Here is a 22,398-nt window from a genome sequence, read left to right as displayed (position 1 = left end):
GTGGATAAGACTCCGTGCTCCCAATGCAGTGGGCCCAGGTTCAATCCCTGGTCAGGGAACTAGATCACACATGCATGCCGCAACTAAGAGTCTGCATGCCACAACTAAGGAGCCCACATGCCACAACTAAGGAGACCACATGCTGCAACTAAGGAGCCCTGGAGCCACAACTAAGGAGCCCGCCTGCTGCAACTAACACCCACACAACCAAATAAATAAATAAATATAAAATTTTTTAAAAATAAATTAAATAAATGGTCTTTAAAAAAAAAGGGGCCTACTGTAAACACAGTGTGGGATACTGGGAGGATTCTGGAACAGAAAAATACAGTACAAAAACTGTTGGAATTCAAATAAGGTCTGAATTTCAGTTAACAGTATTATACCAATGTTGATTTCCTGGTTTTGATAACTTTACTATGGCTACAAAGTATGGTTACATAGTAATATTAACATAAGGGGAAGTTAGGAGAGTTGTATTCAGGAACTCTCAGTACTATTTCTGCAACTTTTTTACACATCTAAAATTCATTAGAAATAAAGTTTTTAACGAGACAACATTAAAAAGGTAAACTAAAATAAGTGGCATTACCACACCAATCAACTTTGAACACAAAAACAGAACGGTAAACAGAACTTTGTCAACTTTGAGCAAAGTCATGTGACTTTGCTCCATCACTACATCTCCTTCTCTGTACCCTGTCCACACTGCCCTGCCCCTCAGAGGCAGGAGATGGGGATTAGAGGGAGGTAATGGAGGAGGACATTACACACAGTCTACTGGGAAAGAGGAGCATATACTGGAACAATTTTCTGAATGCCCGCTCCAGACATTAGGGGAAAAAAAACTCACATTTTACTCACAGATCCCATAAAGATAATTCTCAGGTGAAAAACAGAGATGGGGGGTGGAGGGGGGCTGGAGGGAGGAAAAAAATGATATTCATTTGCCAAGAAGATTTTACAATGTTTTTGTTTGTGTAAATGATGGAGAAAGTAATAATGTGGGGAAATGGCTAGAATCTAAAACTTTATCAACCTTCACAATACATTACTTTAATCAAATAATTTAAACATTATTTTGTCTTCCTTTTAAAAAATATTAGATTAATAAATTAATCATGTCTATAAAAAGTCAAAGTCAACTTTCACTTTTGCTTTTTGTGTTAAGAACTGTATTTTCAAGTCTCATAAGACAGTCAGTCTCATGGCTCTAAACTCACACTTTACAGAAAGGAGTACTTGTATTCCAGCTTTAACATTATTTCAGCATACAAAGAATATAATGTACAACAAATGTTCTGTGACTAAATAATCACACCAAACAGGCATAAGGAATTCAGGGCACTTAGAGGAGGAGGACAACCTGACAGGGTGGAAAGAACATGTGCCTTGGAGTAAGACAGACCTAAGACTAAACTTTAGCTCTGTGACTTACTAGCTCCTGGACCCAAACCAAGTTTTGTTAACCATGAACTTTAATTATCTTACCTGCAAAACAGCAAAAATATCACTTAACTCACTGTATTGTAAAGATTAAGTTAGATAATTGTACATAAAATGTTTGGCAAATCACTCAATGCCAACCTTCTCCATTTTAATGTTAAAAAGGTGTTCGCTGAAAACATACCGATTGAAGTTAATATCTGGATAACTAGAATACTCCGATTTCATCTTAGCATTGCGCCGTGGAAACGTGCAGAAGAAAGCATTAGCTAAAAGACTAGCAATCTGTTCCTGTGACATTGTGATGGAATGATTCATCTTCTGTTTCAGGAGCGGTATTGGCTGATAGAGGAAACACAAATACAGACAAGAAGAGCAATAATTAGTTTAGCAATTTCAAAAGCAGAGGCACCAAATTGCATTTGCTAAATTAAGGTAGGAATAATTTCAGGCCACTCTTGAATCCTTAAATCAGCAATACTGTTGAAGTCAAGAGCAGTTCATCAAGGATGATTGGGAAAATGTACTTGTTTGACAAAGTGCAGATTTCTAATCAATAATAATGATAGTGAAGAGAACACAAAACATGACTTGTATTAGTGAAAAATGAGATTCCTTTAGCAAGTAAGAAATAAAAACACATTACACATGTAATGAAAAATTAAAACAAAGGATGGAACAGAAAAATGTAATGTTGAGTTTAGCTACTACTGCATATGCTAAATTTTGTTCTCACTTATATTAAAGATTATTGGACAGAGCAATTTCTCTATTTCAGTCTTAAAGAAAATGATCTAAGGAAAATAATTCAATAAATAAGTCTTTTCCTTCTAATTTTGAATCACACTTCTCACTGACAATTTATAAGACCCAAATCTAATTTTATTAAGGCAATTAATAGAACATGTGTACACAGACTTATTTATGTATAACCTGTAAGAATACAGGCATTTCCTACATAATCATTTCAAGTCAAGGAAGATGCAGGACATTTCTCCCTCAAGTTTTTTATGTCTGAAATGTCTTCAAGTTATACCAAACCCAAATTGACTAACCTTTTATTTTTAGTATATTCCACAGGACCTGAGTATTGTGTTCAGTGAGTTGTATTCTATTTTAAATGTTTAAACTGTATGTTTTTAAAGACATGCTGGGAAAGCCAAAGACCAACTGCCAATTTACATATCAGTTGTTAAATTTCAAAATGCTCCAACATAATATTTAGAGATGCTTTTCCTATTCCCTTTAATAAGACCCAGAACTAAGAATCCTTGATATCTACTTTAATTCAAAACAGTATGCATAGAGAACTGTCCTGATCATATCTCAGGAATCAACACTCAAAACGAAACTGAGGAAAGGCAGGCAAGACAAATCAACTATAACAATTAGCTTTTCTCTAAGTAACAGAAAACATACATCATTGCTAGAGTAAGAGTTTGCTAGAAAAAGAAAATGCTAAACTTGCAGTTCAACTATTTGTCTTGGGAAAATACAAAAGTAAACAAACAGGAAATATCAAAAATTTATTTTCACTAGGGTATCCAAAATTCTCTCCTTTTAGGCCTTAGCAAACACCAGTTCTAAGAAAGAAGCAATAGAGAGCTCATATTGATCTTCATTTTCCTTCCTATACATTTATTTACAGCCCAGCCATGAGTTTAGAAAAGGTGACAAAGTATCAATGGCTTAAAGCACACTGTTCCTTGGTTTTAGTAAGAAATGAGTTTTTAACTACCATTTACCGGGTTATCCACAAAAATGATTTTGGGCTTAATGGACTTTAAATACAAACATTTCTTGTTTCCCAAATAACTAAATAAGTATACTTTAAAATATAATAAGTTATTTGTTCTCCTGGTGAGGAGAAATGCCTGAAAGCTAATACTTGGGGAAAACTAGAGGATGTAAATCTTATCATCGAGCACTCAGCTAGGTAAAATAAGACACTGGTTAACGTGAATGAAGACCTCTCATCAGAAAGAAAAATTAAGGAAACAATCCCATTCACCCTTGCAACAAAAAGAATAAAATACCTAGGAATAAACCTACCTAAGGAGGTAAAAGACCTGTACTCAGAAAACTATAAGACACTGATGAAAGAAATCAAAGATGACACAAACAGATGGAGAGATATACCGTGTTCTTAGATTGGAAGAATCAATATTGTGAAAATTACCATACCGAAAGCAATCTACAGATTCAATGCAATCCCTATCAAATTACCAATGGCAATTTTTACAGAACTTGAACAAAAAAATCTTAAAATTTGTATGAAGACACAAAAGACCCCTAATAGCCAAAGCAATCTTGAGGGAAAAATACGGAGCTGGAAGAATCAGACTCCCTGACTTCAGAGTACACTACAAAGCTACAGTCATCAAGACAATATGGTACTGGCACAAAAACAGAAATATAGATCAATGGAACAGGATAGAAAGCCCAGAGTTAAACCCACACACCTATGGTCAACTAATCTATGACAAAGGAGGCAAGGATATACAATGGAGAAAACAGAGTCTCTTCAATAAGTGGTGCTGGGAAAACTGGACAGCTACATGGAAAAGAATGAAATTAGAACACTCCCTAACATCATACACAAAAATAAACTCAAAATGGATTCGAGACCTAAATGTAAGACCGGACACTATAAAACTCTTAGAGGAAAACATTGGAAGAACACTCTTTGACATAAATCACAGCAAGATCTTTTTTGATCCACCTCCTAGAGGAATGGAAATAAAAACAAAAATAAACAAATGGGACCTAATGCAACTTCAAAGCTTTTGCACAGCAAAGGAAACCACAAACAAGACGAAAAGACAACCCTCAGAATGGGAGAAAAGATTTGCAAACGAATCAACGGACAAAGGATTAATCTCCAAAATATATAAACAGCTCATGCAGCTCAATATTAAAGAAACAAACAACCCAATCCAAAAATGGGCAGAAGACCTAAATAGACATTTCTCCAAAGAAGACATACAGATGGCCAAGAGGCAAATGAAAAGCTGCTCAACATCACTAATTATTAGAAAAATGCAAGTCCAAACTACAATGAGGTATCACCTCACACCAGTTAGAATGGGCATCTTCAGAAGATCTACAAACAGCAAATGCTGGAGAGGGTGTGGAGAAAAGGGAACCCTCTTGCACTGCTGGTGGGAATGTAAACTGATCCAGCCACTATGGAGAACAATATGGAGGTTCCTTAAAAAACTAAAAATAGAATTACCATATGGCCCAGCAATCCCACTACTGGGCATATACCCTGAGAAAACCATAATTAAAAAAGACACACGCACCCCAATGTTCATTGCAGCACTATTTACAATAGCCAGGTCATGGAAGCAACCTAAATGCCCATCAACAGACGAATGGATAAAGAAGATGTGGTAAATATATACAGTGGAATATTAGCCATAAAAAGGAACGAAATTGGGTCATCTGTAGAGATGTGGATGGACCTAGAGACTGCCATACAGAGTGAAGTAAGTCAGAAATAGGAAAACAAATGTCGTATATTAACGCATATATGTGGAATCTAGAAAAATGGCACAGATGAACCGGTTTGCAAGGCAGAAATAGAGACACAGATGTAGCAAACAAATGTATGGACACCTGGGGGGAAAGGAGTCGGGGGGTGGGATGAATTGAGAGATTGGGATTGACATATATACACTAATATGTATAAAATATATAACTAATAAGGACCTGCTGTATAAAAAATGAATTAATTTAAGAAAACATGAATGAAGATCTTTCAAAAAGTTCATATCCAAAATTTGTTTCCTTTAATTTCATTTTTATAAATCTAAAATTTACCTTTTAGATTTGGCCTAGAGAACATTAATATGATAAATCATTAAATAACAACATACGCAATTTAACTTGCCAAAGATATATTCCGATAACAAATTGAAATGTTAACTTTCACAGCAGAGATTTACCTTTTAGTCGAGGGCAGAGGACAAAATTAAAATGTTTTACCATTAGTACACTAATGGAAGGACAAAGTTGTTTTAAGCCAGGAAAAAGAGAGGGGCGCCACGAATCTGATTTTGGTTCCACCCACTGACTTGTTATAGATTACAAACTTGGGTGCTTTTGAATACATATCTCATTAAGTACAACAGGGAAACCTTCTCTCTAAAGCATGAAGGGAAGAGAAGGGAAGAGAAGAGGAGAAAGTGATTCCTATCTAAAGGCTATATTCAGTTAATTATGAACTACAGTGAATTAAAAAAGCATTTAATTAAGCACTATATTAGACCTGGGGACACAAAGATGATCTCCCTTCAGGGAGAATATAATCTAGGGGAGGAGACATATAAAAACATAAGTTACAAAATAATGTGCTTAATAAGTATAATTCGAGTGCTACAGGAGTGATAAACTTTGGCTGGGAGAGGTAGGAAAGGCTTCACAAGGGGCAGAACCTAAGAGGTAGTGAGAATTTTTACTACATAAGGAAAAAAGCAAGGAGAAAAAGAGAAAAGAATGAACATGAAACATAAGCAAGCAAATAGCTTCCAACATAAACAACAAGAAGTTGAGTTTTAAAATATGTTTTCTCTGCCCAACAGAAAAACTTATTTCAGACACAGTGAATTAATGAGGTGAAATTACAGTTACCTAAAATTGGAAATATCACAGTATAATGCTAACAAATATGGCACACGCAAAAACATTCAGTGGTTCTCAACATTTGGACTCAAGCATTCGGACATGGCTTTTGGTTGCCCCAATGACCATGCTTGTGTTTTTTGTGCTGTTCCAATGATAGACTGCAATGTGTGGGACCATCCTACACATTCAGAAATTGCTCCGCCCAAAATGTCCCTAGGGCCCCTGTGGATCAACAGTGTTAGCAGAAACCTGGCTAGCATCCATGCAGCCAGGGGGCTTGCCCCAGAAATAAATGACAGAGGCGAATTCAAGCTGCTGTTGCGAGAAACACAGGAAAAAAATTATGAAGAACAAACCAACAACCTCTTATAATTACATCTACAAATTCTTTGATACTCTACCCCCTTGAGAGGCAGAGTCTAATTATCCTTTCCTTGAGTATGAGCTAGATTTAGGGACTAAATTCTAATGCAGAGAAAGAACAGTGAAAGCAATAGTGTGTGTCTTCAGAAATGAGGTCAAAAAGGCACTGCCTCTTCCTATCTCTCTCCTTTGGGTGGCTTTTTCTGGGGAAGTTAGCAACCATGTCATGAGGATACCCAATCAGCCTACAGAGAGCCCCACAGCAAGGAACTGAGGCCTTCTGCCAGCAGCCATGTGAGTGAGCCAACTGAGAAGTGGCTCTCCAGCTTCAGTCAAACCTTCAGATGACTGCAGCCCTGGCCAACACCCTGACTGCAGCCACAAGAGAGATCCCAAGCCAGAACCAGTCAGCTAAGCTGCTCCCAAATTCCCAACAGAAACTGAGATAATAAATGTTTCCTGTTTTAAACCACTAAATTTTGAGGTAGTTTGTTATGTAGCAATAAATAATTAATACACTCCCACACAAAACAAAATAATACCAGATTCTTTCTTTTATTTTTAAAAGTTAAGAAAAGTTAAGAATGTATCATGAACTCACTACTTTGGGGGAGAGGGGAGGAAGGAGTAGGTATTAAGCCATTTTGAAGATAAAATGTTCTAAATCCATTAGTATGCTTTGAAATAATGACTATCCTTTTTTGAAAGTCAGAGATTGTTTTAAAAAAAGAGAAAAAGTAGTATGAGTAAGCAAACATCAACACTGTAAACTGAAGCTCAGAAATTGAATGCTGCATTTTTAATGTCCACTCGCAGTGTTCTCTGTAGCCTCTAACCTTTTCCTTAGTATAGCAAAATCATCATACTCTGGCAAAAACTGCTCCCATCTCTCTGTTTGACCTTGACAATTAGAGTTTAAACGAAATTCAACTGTGAGTCTCAAGAAAGCTACTGAGGAAGAAGTTATTTCCACCAACCTGGGTGCAAATATTTGGCAGACAGAGTGCAATTTTCACCATATCAGGCAAAATGGACTGATATAAGTGTTGAGCTTCTGCTTCTTCTAGTACCTGAAAACCAATAAAATGTTATCAGTGAATAATAACCAATGAACAAATATTTGTTATTAAAATTAAATTACATATCTGCTTATATAGGATCCCATAAGAAGGCATATTATCAGCATCATTGAACACATGCACAAGTACACCAACAGGTGCAGTAAGGAACTTACAAATTCATTTCCAAATGTATGCAATTCACCTAAATGCCCTCTGAAAATGAATCGAGTATCCCAAATATGAAATATCTATCATATCACATTCACAACTAAATAAATGCTTGCATATGAAAAACAGTACCTTCTGACCTCGGTTACATCAACTAAAAACTATTAGACCACCAAGAACTCTCTCAGAAACCCTCAAGCTTCTACAGTAGGTAATTTAAAGAAATCACCATAAAAGCCACCCTGATCGTTTCAGAGCATATTATATTTGTCAAATCTAACCTACTGGGTAGTAAACAATGAAGTTCCAGGTGACTTACAATTTCCTTTTCTAGGCACCTTTAGAAAGTTAAAACCATGATTCCCATATCATAATTTGAAGTACAAGAAAGACGACATTCATGGCCTATTTTTGTCTTTTGTAATTTCCCATCTCTTCAATGCTTTAGAAATTACTTTAGGCCATTTAATCCAATTTCTCTCTGAACATCAGAGTATTTCTTTTAAAATACTGAAAATGAAAACACTCTTAATCTAGAGATTCTATATATACAGTCAGGATTAAAGTAAATCGTGTATCTGTCCGAAATCACATCTGAACTAGATAGATGAGGTCTCAGTTATAATCCAGTCTGATCCTGTCATTATTAAAGAGAAAAGAAAACTGAAGCCAAGGAGGTTACCTGATTATCCTAGACTGAAAATGTCAATTAGCAACTAAATCAGAACTAGAACCCAAGTATTCTGGCCTATATTCCACAGCTCTCCCCACTTCTCTATGTGACCAATGTTTGGGATTGATGAGGATACAGACTCTTTACAAATATCTATAGATTCCCTTTGCTATCAGGAGCTAAGCTGAAATAAAGGAATATTCATTTGTCTATCTACAGCTGGACACAGTATGTGTATAAATAGAAAAAGTAGCAAAGATAATTTACATTCACTCTGGTTTTACAAGAAAGTTCTAACACTAAGAATTTTCTTTATACCAAAGCTCTAAAATCCAAACCTATGCCCACCTCCCTCTTTAAATTAGGAAAATGGGAAAAATGATATTCAGAATGAACAGAAAGATATTTGCAATTCAGAGAGTGTGGGATCCAATTAATCATAGGTATATAAAAAGCAAGCAAGTGAAGAACACAAGACAATTATTAATTCTGGGGAAAACAAAAAGTTGTACAAGAGTAGAAAAGGAATCAGATCTCAGATATGAACAGTGTTTTTACCATCCTACTGAAAAACCAGAATACTGATCTAATTGAAATGAATATGATACCTATAGTGGAAAAGTGGGGAAACATAAATAAGACTTAGTGGTGACAGGGTTAAGTAAACAATAGCTAAATCCTAATCTTCTATAATGGGAAGTTAACACACTAAAAAATAAATAAATAAAGGCTAAAAGGTTCAAAGCCTCTTCATTATAAGCCTCTTTAATGCTAATGAAAAGAAAAACTAAATTTAAAAAAATCATACATAGAAGGCATTCTGCTATTTTAGAATTTTATTGTATATATTAAAGATACTTGCTTTCCTGTGCCTGAAAAATGCATAAAACATATTAATGTATTTATTTAAGATATTCAAATTCTTCTTATTCATAATTTATCTTTTTGTTTTTTAAAACATTTTATTTTGAAATAATTATAGATTCACCAAAAACTGCAAAAATAATATACAGAGGTCCGGTTTACCCCTCACCAAGTTTCCCTTAAAGGTTACATTTCAGATTAACTATAACACAATATCAAAACCAGGAAATTAATATTGGTACAGTATATGTGTATTGTTCTATGTTATTTTATCACGTGTACATTTGTGTAACCAAAATCAAGATGCAGAAGTGTTCCACTATAACAAAAGTCTCCTTTGTGCTACTAATTTATAGTCATACCCTCCTTCCAACCATCCCTAACCCCTAGAAAGCACCAATCTGTTTTCCATCTCTGTAATTCTGTTGTGTTATACAAATGGAATCATATGGTATGTGTCCTTTTAAGATAGACTTTTTTTCACCCAGTGTAACATCCTTCAGATCTATTCAAGTTCATGCATGTATCAACAGTTAACTCCTACTGCTGAGTAGTATTCCATAGTATGACTATACCACAGTTTGTTTAACCATTTACCTACCGAGGGGCATTTTGGTTGTTTCAACTTTTGGGCTATTACAAACAAAGCTGCCTTTTACTTTCAACCTGCCTATACTGTTATGTCTGAAATAATTTCTTGCAAGCAGCATATAATGTGTCAGGTTTTTTTAATCCACTCTGTAAATCGCTGTCTTTTAATTGGTGAACTTTGACATTTACATTTAACCACTGATAAGTTAGAACATATTCATTTTCTATTTTCTCTTTCTTTTACCTGTTTTCTTTTCCTTCATTCCTATGGGTTACTTGAACATATTTTAGAATTCCATTTTTATTTATCTAAAGTATATTTGAACACATCTCTTTGAACAGATTTTCTTTTAATTGGCTGCTCTAGGCATTCATTATATGTAACTTATCACTGTTTCCTGGTGTCAACATTTCACATGTTGCAGTATAGAAACTTTACCTTTCTTTAAGGCTCTTTACCCACCCCCATTACAATTTTCTTTAATATTTCTCCACATACATTGAGAACCACATTTGATAGTGTTATAATGTTTGAAAATAGTGAAACAGAAAATGTCAAACACTATTTAGAATACTCAAGAAGAAAACTCTACTATATTTTTACTCTTTCTACTGTTCTTTCTTCTCTCCTGGTGTTCCAAGATTCCATTTTATCATTTCCTTTCTGTTTCAAGAAATTCCTTTAGACATTCTTTTAGGATAGGTCTATTAATGACAAATCCTCTTCCTTTCCTTCATCTGAGAATGTCACCGCTTCTCCTACAGTCCTGAAGGATATTTTCAATGGACATACACTTCTCTGTTGACAGTTCTTTTCTCTTACTCCTTCAAAAATATTATGTCAGTTCTTTCTAGCCTCCATATTTTCTGATGAGAAATCCAACAACATTCAAACTGTTTTTCCCCTAGGCAATGTGTTATTTCTTTCTGGATGCTTTCAAAATTTTTTTCTTTGCCTTTAGTTTGAGGAAGTTTGACTATGATATGTCTTGGCACGGATTTCTTTGGGTTTATCCTGTAAGAGGTTTGCTCAGCTTCTTGATGTCTTCTGTCAAATTTGGGAAATTTTCAGCTATTATTTCTAGTTTTCAGCCGCTATTTTTTGTTGAATATTTTTTCATCCCTGCCCCTTTTCTCCTCTCCCTCCAGTACTAAAAAGGCATGACTGTTAGATATTTTTTAATAGTTCCATAGGTCCCTACACTTTTTTTATATATAAATTTTAATGTTTCTTGGATGTAATGTTTGCTTGTTTGACCAGTACAACCAGTATAGGAAATTTAGGAATTCAGATTTTCAAGCCAATATAAACCCCAAAATTATATATACTAGACCATTATGCTATTATTGTTTTCTACATTATGAGAAAATCTGAAAGGAAATATATAGTCACTTTTAGACCAAAATTATTAAACCATTCTAACTTTTTTGAGTCACCTCAGAAAAAAATGACATAAAAGTCTATTTTCTTTCTGTTGTTCAGACTAATTCCTTTGTTCTTTTTCAAATTCTCCAATTCTTTCCTCTGTCACCCCCACTCTCCATTGAGCCCATTCATTGCATTAAAAAAAAAAATCAGGTATTGTATTTTTCATTTCTAAAATTTCCATTTGGTTCTTCTTTATAGCTTCTATTTCTTTGCTGGGACTGTCTATTTTTCATTTGTTTCAAGGAGCTGTAATTGCTTATTGAAGCCTTTTTATGATGGCTGCTTTAAAGCCCTTGTTAGATAATTCTAACATCTGTGTTATCTCAGGGTTGGTATCTGTTGATTGTCTTCACATTTCAGTTGAGATTTTCCTGGTTCTTGGTGGAGCGATTTTTTATTGAAACCTGGATTTTATGTTATAAGACTTTGGATCTTATTTAAATCTTGTTTTAGCAGGTCTTCTGTGACACAGGAAGGGAGAGCCGCCTCGTTACTACCAGTCAGGAGTGAAAATTCTACTGCCCTTGTTGACTGCCAGGGCAGGGAGGGGGAAAGGCCTCTTGATGTCTCTGGGTCGGGGGGCGGGGGGGCGGGTGCAGGGGGTGTAAGCTCAGGCTCCCCACCAGGCCTCTGCTGATGCCACCCTGGTGCCATATTTTTCCAGCAGCCCCACAGACCCTGACTGGTCAGTCTTTTCTCTACCTTTCAGAGTCTTCTTATTCTTTCATAGCGTCCTGGGTTTTCAGCTGTATTTAGTAGGAGGGATAAGGAGAAGTGTCTACCCAAACGTTTTTAACCTAAAGACATTTAACCTTAAGTGTCTAAATAGGCTGACAGCTTCTTCTCCTTTGGGTACCTGTCCTTGTCTTTTAAAATTGACATATGAGTAGCTGCTGCCATGCTTTGCTGACCGTCACAAGCTTTAAAATATCACTTATTTATCTGATGAAGCATTATTGCACTGGACTTCTGTCAACGCTTCAGACCTATGTCTAATGTTGCTTTGAAAACACAAAAGAGAAGATAAAAAATGTCATTTGAGAACATAACCAACCCAACTACCATTTGAGATGGAATGCATAATTTAAAAAACTAGTATAATCTTATGCCCTCTCATATATTATTAGCATCTTTAAGCAAATCTTATCTTTTACAAATTATTTACTATTTATTAATCTGCACAATTTATTAATCTATACAATGCAAACCAAGACATTAGTATTAAAAAGTTTTAAAAATGTAAATCATTGCTTAACTTCAAGGGAAGAAGAGCCTTAAATAATAAATATTTATTTATAATATATCATATATTATATTATTTATAATGATGATGATGATTATAAGGAAATTAAGCATTTACATGATGATTAAAAGGAAAGCTTCATTAAATTCTCCCTGCCCTCTATTGGAGAGTCTGCATAATTATATATGGCAAGTGTTTGTGTGTGTGTGCGTGTGTGTACATACCATCCTTTTATTCTCATCCCAAAAGTTGATTATGTACATGTTTCACTCAGAACTGATACAAAGATTTTCAAAATTATAATGCTATTTTACCCATTTCCTCTCTTTAGACTATAGAGTTGTTTATCCATTCAACTAACCAGTAAATAATTTAAGTATCTATTATATGCCAGACACTGCGCCAGGACTGACGACAGAACTGTAAACAATAACAGACATGATCACTGACCTCATGAATCTCAAAGCAGAAAGTCCTATGCTCTTTCTGTGATCCCCTCAATATATCAGCCTTCACCTTGAAGGATAGTAATTACTGCAATTTCATCATAGTGGTCGTGGAGAAGCTATCTTTCCTCATTAGCAGATGGAAGCATTAACAAACTACTAAAATAGAGCAACTTAATTTGTCAAATGTCAAAACATGATGAATGATTTAAATATCTAGAAGCGTACATACAGAAAAGAGATTTTTATTTATTTCTTCTTTCTTAGAATGGTTGATCAACTAAAACTAAATCTGTAAACTGTGCTCTAATACTAAAGGCATATTCATGTATGACTAAGTACAGTGCCTGGCACACAGACGGTACTAAATAAATAATACTACTGAACTTTGAATGAGGAAGTGAAATCTGTAGCTGGTAAAATCAGAAAACTAGTGATATTTTAATGAAGGAGAAAATTTCCATAGATCTACTTCTTCAAAGAGTTCATAGGAAACAGCTTTTTAATCAGTCACAAATCAACAAATATAATAAACACTTCAAGTCACTCCATGTTATCTATTGATGTAAACCTAGGTAGATCCTAGTAAAAATTTTAAAAGTTACTAATACTCTTCTTTAATAAAAAATTTCAAAAGGTCTAGAACATTAAATTTTACGAAACAATTTTTTAATATAAAACATATATCATCCCAAAATCTAAACAGAGGTGAGAAACCTCATAGTCCTATGATCCTAAAGTTAATATAACCATTTAAGTGTTTGTTACACTTAGGTATTTGTTTTCCTTCTCACACAGAAAAAAATCACTTAAAATCACATTACTCTAACAATTCTGTATAATTTTTTCATTAGACAAAAGAATTTTCCACTTTGCTGTATAGTCTTCATAAACATCACTAGAAACAAAATGTTTTTTTAAAAAGTCATGTATTTTCACTGTAGCAAATTAACATAAACAAAAAGAAAATAAATACCACCCACAAACCCACTATCAATATATATACTGCTAACATTTTGGCATATATCCTTCCAGTCTGTATTTTGTTTTCATTTACATAGTGGACATGTTCCCATGTAAATAAATATAATCCTATATCACCATTTTCAATAGCTGAGTATTATTAACAATTTGGACACACCATACCTTATTTCCCTACCTAATTCTGTTATGATAGATTTACAAGTTGTTGCCAATTTTCCACTCTTAAAATTACCATTGCAATGAATATCCTTGTACATACATCTTTCTGCAACTATTTGAATATCTCTGTAAGTGAAAATGCTATATCAAAAAGCATAGGCTTTTTTTTTTTTAAAGGTTTTTAATATATGCTGTCTAATCACCTTCCAGAAAGGTTCTATCAATTTATATTCTGGTGCTGTGTAAGAAAGTACTCAACTCCATACCTTACTAATACTGTGAATTCTCATATTCTTGTTTTATTCGCAATTTGATAGACTAAATTGACACCACTATTATTTTAATTTGTTTATTTAATTACTAATGATGTTGAACTTTTTATCCCCATGTATACAAACTCCTCTGTGATGAGCCTTAACCCTTCTTTTCTATTAATTTTTAAGTAATACGTGAATACATTCTTGCCTTAAAAATGTCAAACCATTCAGATGAAGTCAAAGCTCTTCTTAACCACAAATCCCCAATTCCAAACTACTTCTCAGACATAAACAGATGCTTGTCTCCTTCCCAAACTACTTCTAAGCATTTCTACATATGTGCATACAGAAATTTAGCTTTCTGTTGCATTAAATTTTAAACTAAATGGTATACTATATTTTTTTGCAACTTGTTTTTTGCCTTAAGAGAAAGCCTTAGAAGTCTTTCCACATAATAGAATGATAAATGCTACACGGTATTTTCCACAGTATGGATATACAATTTTAACCATTCCTTATTGATATATGATATTATATTGATATTATTATACCAATATAATAATGGTTATTATTTTATTGCTATACCAGGTTGCTATACACTTCCTTTTTCTCCCCATCAATGGCAATTAATTTTCCCAGCATTATGAAAAATTTCAAAAATACAGCAAAGCTAAAATAACTATACACTGAACACCCATAAACTCAGTTTCTACAGTTAACATTTTACTCTATTTTTGTCGCATATCTATCCATCCATCAATCCATTTTTTTAATGCATTTTGAAGTAAGTTGGGGGCATGAGTACATTTCACCCTGACCACTTCAGCCTCCATATAAATATAATTTAACATTTGTTTACAGGTTTTTTCATTTTGAGGTAAAATTTACATTCAATGAAATGAACCCTAAGTGTACCACTCAATGACATTTTACAAATGCATACACCTGCATAAACTAAATCCCTATCAAGATATAGGATATTATTATACTATCACCCTAGAAGGTTCCCTCATGCCCCTTCCCAGGCAACTTTCCCACATCTGAGAGACTACCACTGTTCTAAATTTTCTTCTACCATAGATTAGTTTTGTCTCTGGTAAAACTTCATATATTGGAAACATGTGATATGTACTGTATTGTGTAAGGCTTTTTTTTTCCCCCTCAGCACTGTGCTTTTGAGATGCATCTATGTTGTGTGTATCAGTGATTTTGTTCCCTTCTATTATTTTATTCTATTGCATAATTATACCACAATTTGTTTATTCATTCTCTTGTTGATAGACAACTGTACTATTTCCAGGATTTGGCTATTATAAGTAAAGCTGCTATAAACACAGGATTTCTTGTGTACACATATATTAATTTTTCTTGGGTAGGTTTAGAGAGGAAATGAAATGCATAGGTCATAGAGCAGGTATATGTTTAGTTTTCTAAAGAACTGCGAGACCTTTTTCCAACGTGGTAGTACCATTTTACAAACCCAACAACAAAGTATTGGAGTTCCAGTTGCTCCACATCTCTAGCTACATCTATTCATTTTAGTTTTAGCCCTTCTAGTGCCTGTGCACTAATACCTCATTCTAGTTTTAACTGGCATTTCCCCAATGACAAATGACACTGAGCATTTTTTAATGTGCTAATTGGTCATTTGTATATCTTTCTTTGTGACCTGTCTTTTAAACTCTTTTGTTTAATTTTTTTTAACGGGGTGGTTTGTCTTCTTATTTTTAAATTGAGTTCTTTATATATTCTAAACATAAGTCCTTTGTCATATAAATATATATGCTTTGCAAATATTTTCTCCCTGTCTTTAGCTTGTCTATTCATTTTCTTAATGTCTTTTGATAAGTATTTATTAATTTTTTTCTTTTATGCTTAATGCTTTCTGTGTCCTAAGAAATCTTTGTTTATCCTTAAGTCACAAAGATGCTTTCTTCTAGAATCTTTATGGTTTTAGCTTTTGCACTTAGTTATTTTCTATGTATGCTGTATACAAAGAGTTGAAGTTCTTTTTTCTTCCCCATAAAGAAACCCAGTTTTCCCAGCACCGTTTGTTGAAAGATGTTTCTTTCCCGCATCGATTGCTTTGGCACCTTTGTTGAAAATCAAATGATTGTATAAGTATGGGTCTATTTCTGGGTTTTATGGGTTTTCCAGTGAGCAATTTGATTCTTATGCCAGGACCACACTATATTAGTTTCCTTGGGCTACTGTAACTATCACAAACTGGGTGGCTTAGAAAAACAAAGATTCTCTCACAGTTCTGTAGGCTAGAATTCTGAAATCAAGGTGCTAACAGGGTCATGTTCCCTCTGAAGGCTCTCAGAAAGAATCCTTCCTTGCCTCTCCCAAGCTTCTGGTGCCTATGGGCAATCCTTGGAAGTCCTTGGCTTTCAGAAGCTTTCAACAAGTAGTGGCTACTATTATGGTGATGATACATATTGTACCCTCTGCCTTATTTAACCTTTTACTACAGTTAAACCACTAATTATGTGTCAAGACTAAGTTCACATCTCCTCGTGAAGCCTCCCTTGACTTTCCTAATTCCTTCTTCCTCATGTGACTCTACAGTCACATGCACATACCTGTAGTACAGCACTTATTATGGTTTATTATAATTATTTATTTTCATGTCCTTCTCCTCTCCTTCTCTAATCTGTGACACTGCAAAAGCAAGGATTGTATTTTATACATCCTGTATTCTAGTACCAAGCATAATATTTAGTACTCATTATTATTTGCTGAATAGAGTTGATGAAAATTACATTTTATCCTGCAAGCATCCCTGCAAAACAGAAAGCAGAAGGACATCTAGAGAAACTGAAGCTCAAAGAAGGTAAAGCCAATTTTCCACATTCAAACTTAATGGCATACATCGGGACTAGATGCCAGGACTTGTCTTCCCAGGTTCACAAGGAAGGGTATTTTAGAGAATGGAGCACTTGGCCAAGAAACTGGAATGGAATAATAAGGATAATTCGAACTCTGTTTACCTTACAGAGTTATGAAGGCTCAGCTATAACAGTGTTTTATGAATTCTAAAGCCCCATATATAAATGCAAAGTATTATTATCTACTGGCCAGTAATTTATGACCTTTCAGGAGCCTCCTCTTTCTTTCAACACCCCCCATATCAATTAACTGCCAGTCCTACCGATTGATCCAGCAGGGCGTCACATATTCATTACCTCCTCTTAATCACTACTAAACTACCCTGACTCAGCCCCTCATCCAGTCTCACCAAGATTACTACAATAATCTAACTGTTGCCCTGACACTAGCCCACCTTCAGTTTTAGCCCAAGTACACCCTGGTGTGTCCCTGTTCCACTTGAAAGCTTTCAATGGCTTTTCCTTGCCTTTTCAGTACAAATCCTTCAATTAATAATCAAGCTATCTGGCCCTAGATGCTTATCTAGTCTTATTTACGGCTCTCTCTGTCTCTCAAACTACCTTCTGTGCATTTTTACATACTAAGACTTTTCAGCAATTTACTCTTCTCTAGCACCTACCTGTGCTTTCACAAACACAATCTGTGCTATGCCTGGAATATCTTTCCTACTCTAAAACTTACCTAACCTTTTAATGCCTTACTCAAACAATACACTGCTTCAAAGTCTATCCAAATGGACTCACCAGCTGGAAGGTAACGCTTCCTCTTATAATTTAATTGTCTGTTTTTTCACAAGACACTTAAGACTTCCTGCTTTATGTTATAGTTATTTATGGACATGCATTCTAGTGTTTACTAGAAGTTCCTTTCATACAAGATTGACACTGATTCACTATGCTAGAACATACTCATATGTAATGTTCTCAATAAAAATATTTGTTAAATTAACTGACACTTTCTACCACAGCTAGGTAATTTTACCAAGCTCTCCCTCTTCCTTCTCTCTACTGCCTATCAGAATCCCCCTGGAGAGGTTTTTGATTTTCTTTTTTTTTTTTTTTTTTTTAGTAAAGTAAACTGCATAAGAACTGAGTTTTCTATAATACACCTAAAATACTTACTGGAACTACCTCCAGAGCTTCCTAAGTTCGAAAGACAGGTTCATATTACAAAGATTAAAAAGAAAGAACGTAAGTCAGAATTATTAAGATCTTTCAGATCCACCTCTTCTTCAGACATGTTTTTAGACTACAAAAATTAAACATTAGAGGAAAAAAATAATTATAGCATTAAGTTATGTAAGGATAAAAAAATCAACTGGAGAAGGTGAATGTTTCTAACATTTACTTGTGCACGATTCAGGCTGACACTTTGAAGAGAAGAATGTGACAGCTTACAAGAAAACAAACTCACTCATTCCCCTTAATTTCTGAAAGCTCATGCAAGTCTGACAAGCCAACCACAGGGTGATCTCTCATGTGTATCACCCATGACAATTATGGCTTCAATAAAAATGATCTCCAAATTTTAATAAAGCCCAACTGGTTTTCAGGAAATAGCCAGTCTAATATTTTCATATTTAAGAAGGCACATTTCACAAATTAGTGAGCTAATTTCTGGACTTAAATAAGACTTCCAAAAATTTTATATTATGGCAACAAAAGAGGTACAAAATGAATGCGGTAGCGAGGGCAAGGTGATGTGCTGAGAAGCCACCCTGTCTCTCTATTGTCCCTTGGTTTGGTTTTCTCTTCAAACAGCTATTAAGAGCTTCCTAAGTAATTTTCAAAATGCTATGACTCAAACCTGAGAAGCACTGATAAAAATCACAACTCACTGTAAGCATTTGAAATGATTTTTTTAAGGATAATACAAAAGATCCTTTGAAGTATTTGCCCTGTAACTTACACTAGAAATAATCTGTATTTGTCATTAAATTAACAGTTGTTTAATATGGGATAAATCAGGTTGCTATACACTTCCTTTTTCTCGCCATCAATGGGTGCCAGCAGGAGTAAAAGAGTGCCAAGCATTAGAATCTCCTTTTATTCTCCCCCACCCCCACCAGGGGAATGAAGGATTTATTATTACTTGCAGCAAGTAAGGAGAACATCGGGATCTTTCCCAAAGCAGTGTCTCTAGAATCAAAGAGATTCTTAACCTCCAATCCCATAGCCAAACTCTTATTAGCCAGTAAAGGGAAGATGAAGTAAGGATGAAGTGAGAAAGAGCCCTTCGGCAGGTCACCTCAACTCCACTTCCACTCTCCCAATCCTTGTTCTGTTTCTCAGGACAGAACTATGAACTAGTTTCTCACTTCAGGAAACAAGCCATTAGTGGCTTAAAATTCACAGACTTTTGTAGATGGGTGTGGAAATTTCACCATCATATACTCCAAAACCCAAATAAGTAACAACTAATTTGGGAACACAATCACTTTAGGAAGAATACCATCATCCAGTTCTTGAAACAAAATATGCCTCTAATCAAAACCAGTCACACTATTTCCTATACAAATTTCATTAGATTAAACATGAAGAACAAAATTGTGTAGGTTTATGACACATGAAGGAAGCTCTTCTCTAAACAGTAATCATTATTTTTTTTCATGCTAATAATAAAATGCACAAATTATTTTTGCCTTAGAAGGATAAAACATAATAACACACCATCATTATCTTCTGTCTCCTAGAAGAATTTACTTCTCAATACCGTTACGGTAAATGATTATTCTTTAGGGAATGCTCTCAGACTAGCACAAGATGCTCTGATAGGTCTTTCTCATCTCTCACTCCTATTACTGTATGACTACATGGCCATAACCATCAATCACTCTAGCAAACAGCACCAAACCACAATGCTATTTATTACACACAAGCCAACAGATATTTTCAATACCATATAGTCACACTATTATCCATCTTTTATAGACAAGCAATCAAACTCAGCATGACAAGATTTCAGAGAAATAGCTAATGGTTAATGGAAGTTTTCTAGTCCTGGAAGCAAAATGGACTTAATTTGTCTAAGAAATATAAGTGAACAATAACTTCATTCTTTTACTATAGTTAACAGTCTTAAATTTAATAAAAATATTTTTGAACTATAAGAAATAATTTAAAATTACTTATTTTTACTTTTACCTAATTTTTAAGATAGTTCAATGACAGCTTCTCGCACTCACACCACTAGGAAAGTAATTTGCCATACGAATCAAGTAGTGTGCATACATACATATTATAATGCTTAATTCTTAATTTAATTCCTAAATTATCCAGTATGAATAGTCAATATTACAGTCCAAACTTCACTCTTATTAATAAGGCTGAAACAAACATATTTCCCAAAAGGTTTGAGGGCACCCCCTGGTGGCAGACTTCCGGGAGGGGGAAAAAAACCCCACAACTACCATCACAACGAAAATATCTTTTTAAGAAATTGACCAAGTTCTACTCAGCAACTCAATTATTACAGGTAACACCCAATCTAGAAAAAATTCAAAATGTGATCAAAGAATGTTGGGAAATCCCTGAAGTTCCCTGTGAGGAGATCTGACCAGTAGCAGCTCCTAGATAGCAGGACTAGCAAGATGTCTGATGCAGAAGAAACCTTAGAGATGACCTCGTCCAGGGCAGAACAGAATTTTCTACACTGTCCAAGACGGTAGCCACCAGCCACATGTGTTGACTGAGCATGTGAAATGTGCCCTGTGTGACTGAGCAACTGCATTTCAAATTTTATTTCATTTTAATTAATCTCCATGTAAATAGCCACATATCACTATTGGCTTATTGTTTGGACAACACAAATCTAGTCCTACTCTTTACTCCACTCCAATGAAATAGAAATAGTCACCAGAGCAATCCAAGGAAGAGCCAAAGGTTCCCCGACACATGTACAGCTGGGTGGTGCAAATACATATGATTAGACCTGCACCATTTTGTTTGGGGATTCTTAAATGCACCTAATTTTATTCCATTGCATTGGATTACTTTTTGGTAACTGCAATTCATTTGAAAATACAGATGAGTTTGAAAATGGTAAAATATCCCTTTTGAGATAATTTTTGGCTTTATAGCCTATAAAAACTGAAGACATGTGACGACTGGTACACCCTTTAGCTACATCAAATAAAACGGATTACGGGCTCAGGTTCAATCTATCATCTGGGACATTCATTCTTTTCTCACATAAGAGAGAATAAAAAGGTAAACGAGCCCCTGAACCTGTGAATTAGCTGAGCTCAGAAATCCAAGAAAGAGAACAGTCCAACTGGTCCAGCCTCTACTTCATACTTAACTCCAGTTAGGCATATTGTTAGTAGTATGTTGACATTTAGTTCAAGCATATATTGCGTGCCCACTTTGCCCAGGATGTCATATTGAGCACTGTGAGGAACAAACACAAAGGTAAACAATGCAAAGCAAGGTCTCTGTCCTCCAGAAACTTACTACTTTTTAGGGTAAAAATGCCATATAAACAGACATAAGGGTTATGTGTACATGCCTCATCTTTTCTCTCTACCAACTGCCAATCTCAAATGGTCAACTATCACTTTACACAAATAATTCCTAAATCTTTCAGTACGGGACTGTGGCTTAAGACCCACATTTCTGTGTGCTGATCTACTCTCCTTAAGTATACTGAAGTTAGTTCAAGAAACACTTACTGAGCACCAGCCATAAGCTAGAAAACATTAAGATGCCCTGGAGAGGTTCAGCCTCATGAAGGATGCAGGCATTTTATAGAAAGATCATGCATTATGTGGCAAGTGCATGGAGGCAGGCACAGGTACTACTGTGAGCACACAGTGGAGTCTTTAGTAGAGGCTGGGAGGACAGAAAAGAGTTCCCAGAGGAGATAAAGACTGAGTTAAGTCTGGAAGGATGGATTAAGAGCAAGCCAACAGCATGCCAGAGAACCATAAGGAATTCAGAGTCATTAGAATATCAGGTGTGGAGAAGCTCAGTATCAAGAAGTGATGCTGGAGAAATGGGTAGAGGCAAGGCCAGGGAATTCCATAAACATCATCCAATAGAACTGAAAATAGATGAGATGCCACATAGGGTTTGAAGATATATGCTTCAGACAGCTCACTGTGGGTGAGCAGCATGAAGGACGGATTTGAAGGGAGCGCCACTGAACATGGGGGTCAGCTGGATGACTGCTACAATATACCATCTGAGTCATGAT

General features: G+C 35.1%; 1 protein-coding gene across 4 annotated transcripts in view; it reads right to left on the bottom strand.

Annotated features, from left to right (window-relative positions):
- Positions 1-22,398, bottom strand: part of PARG (poly(ADP-ribose) glycohydrolase) — a 119,471-nt gene that overhangs the window by 61,919 nt on the left and 35,154 nt on the right. For all 4 annotated transcript variants that reach the window (XM_057530707.1, XM_057530704.1, XM_057530705.1 and 1 more), the window contains 2 exons: positions 7,416-7,508; positions 1,631-1,788 (listed from right to left, as the gene is read on the bottom strand). In XM_057530707.1, coding sequence (XP_057386690.1) covers positions 1,631-1,788; positions 7,416-7,508 — 251 coding nt within the window. The remainder of the gene's footprint in view (positions 1-1,630; positions 1,789-7,415; positions 7,509-22,398) is intronic.

The sequence above is a fragment of the Balaenoptera acutorostrata genome, chromosome 16 (assembly GCF_949987535.1).
Source record: "Balaenoptera acutorostrata chromosome 16, mBalAcu1.1, whole genome shotgun sequence".
Classification (NCBI taxonomy): domain Eukaryota; kingdom Metazoa; phylum Chordata; class Mammalia; order Artiodactyla; family Balaenopteridae; genus Balaenoptera; species Balaenoptera acutorostrata.
The sequence above is the reverse complement of the archived record's forward strand: the minus strand, read 5'-3'. Positions and strand labels throughout refer to the sequence as shown.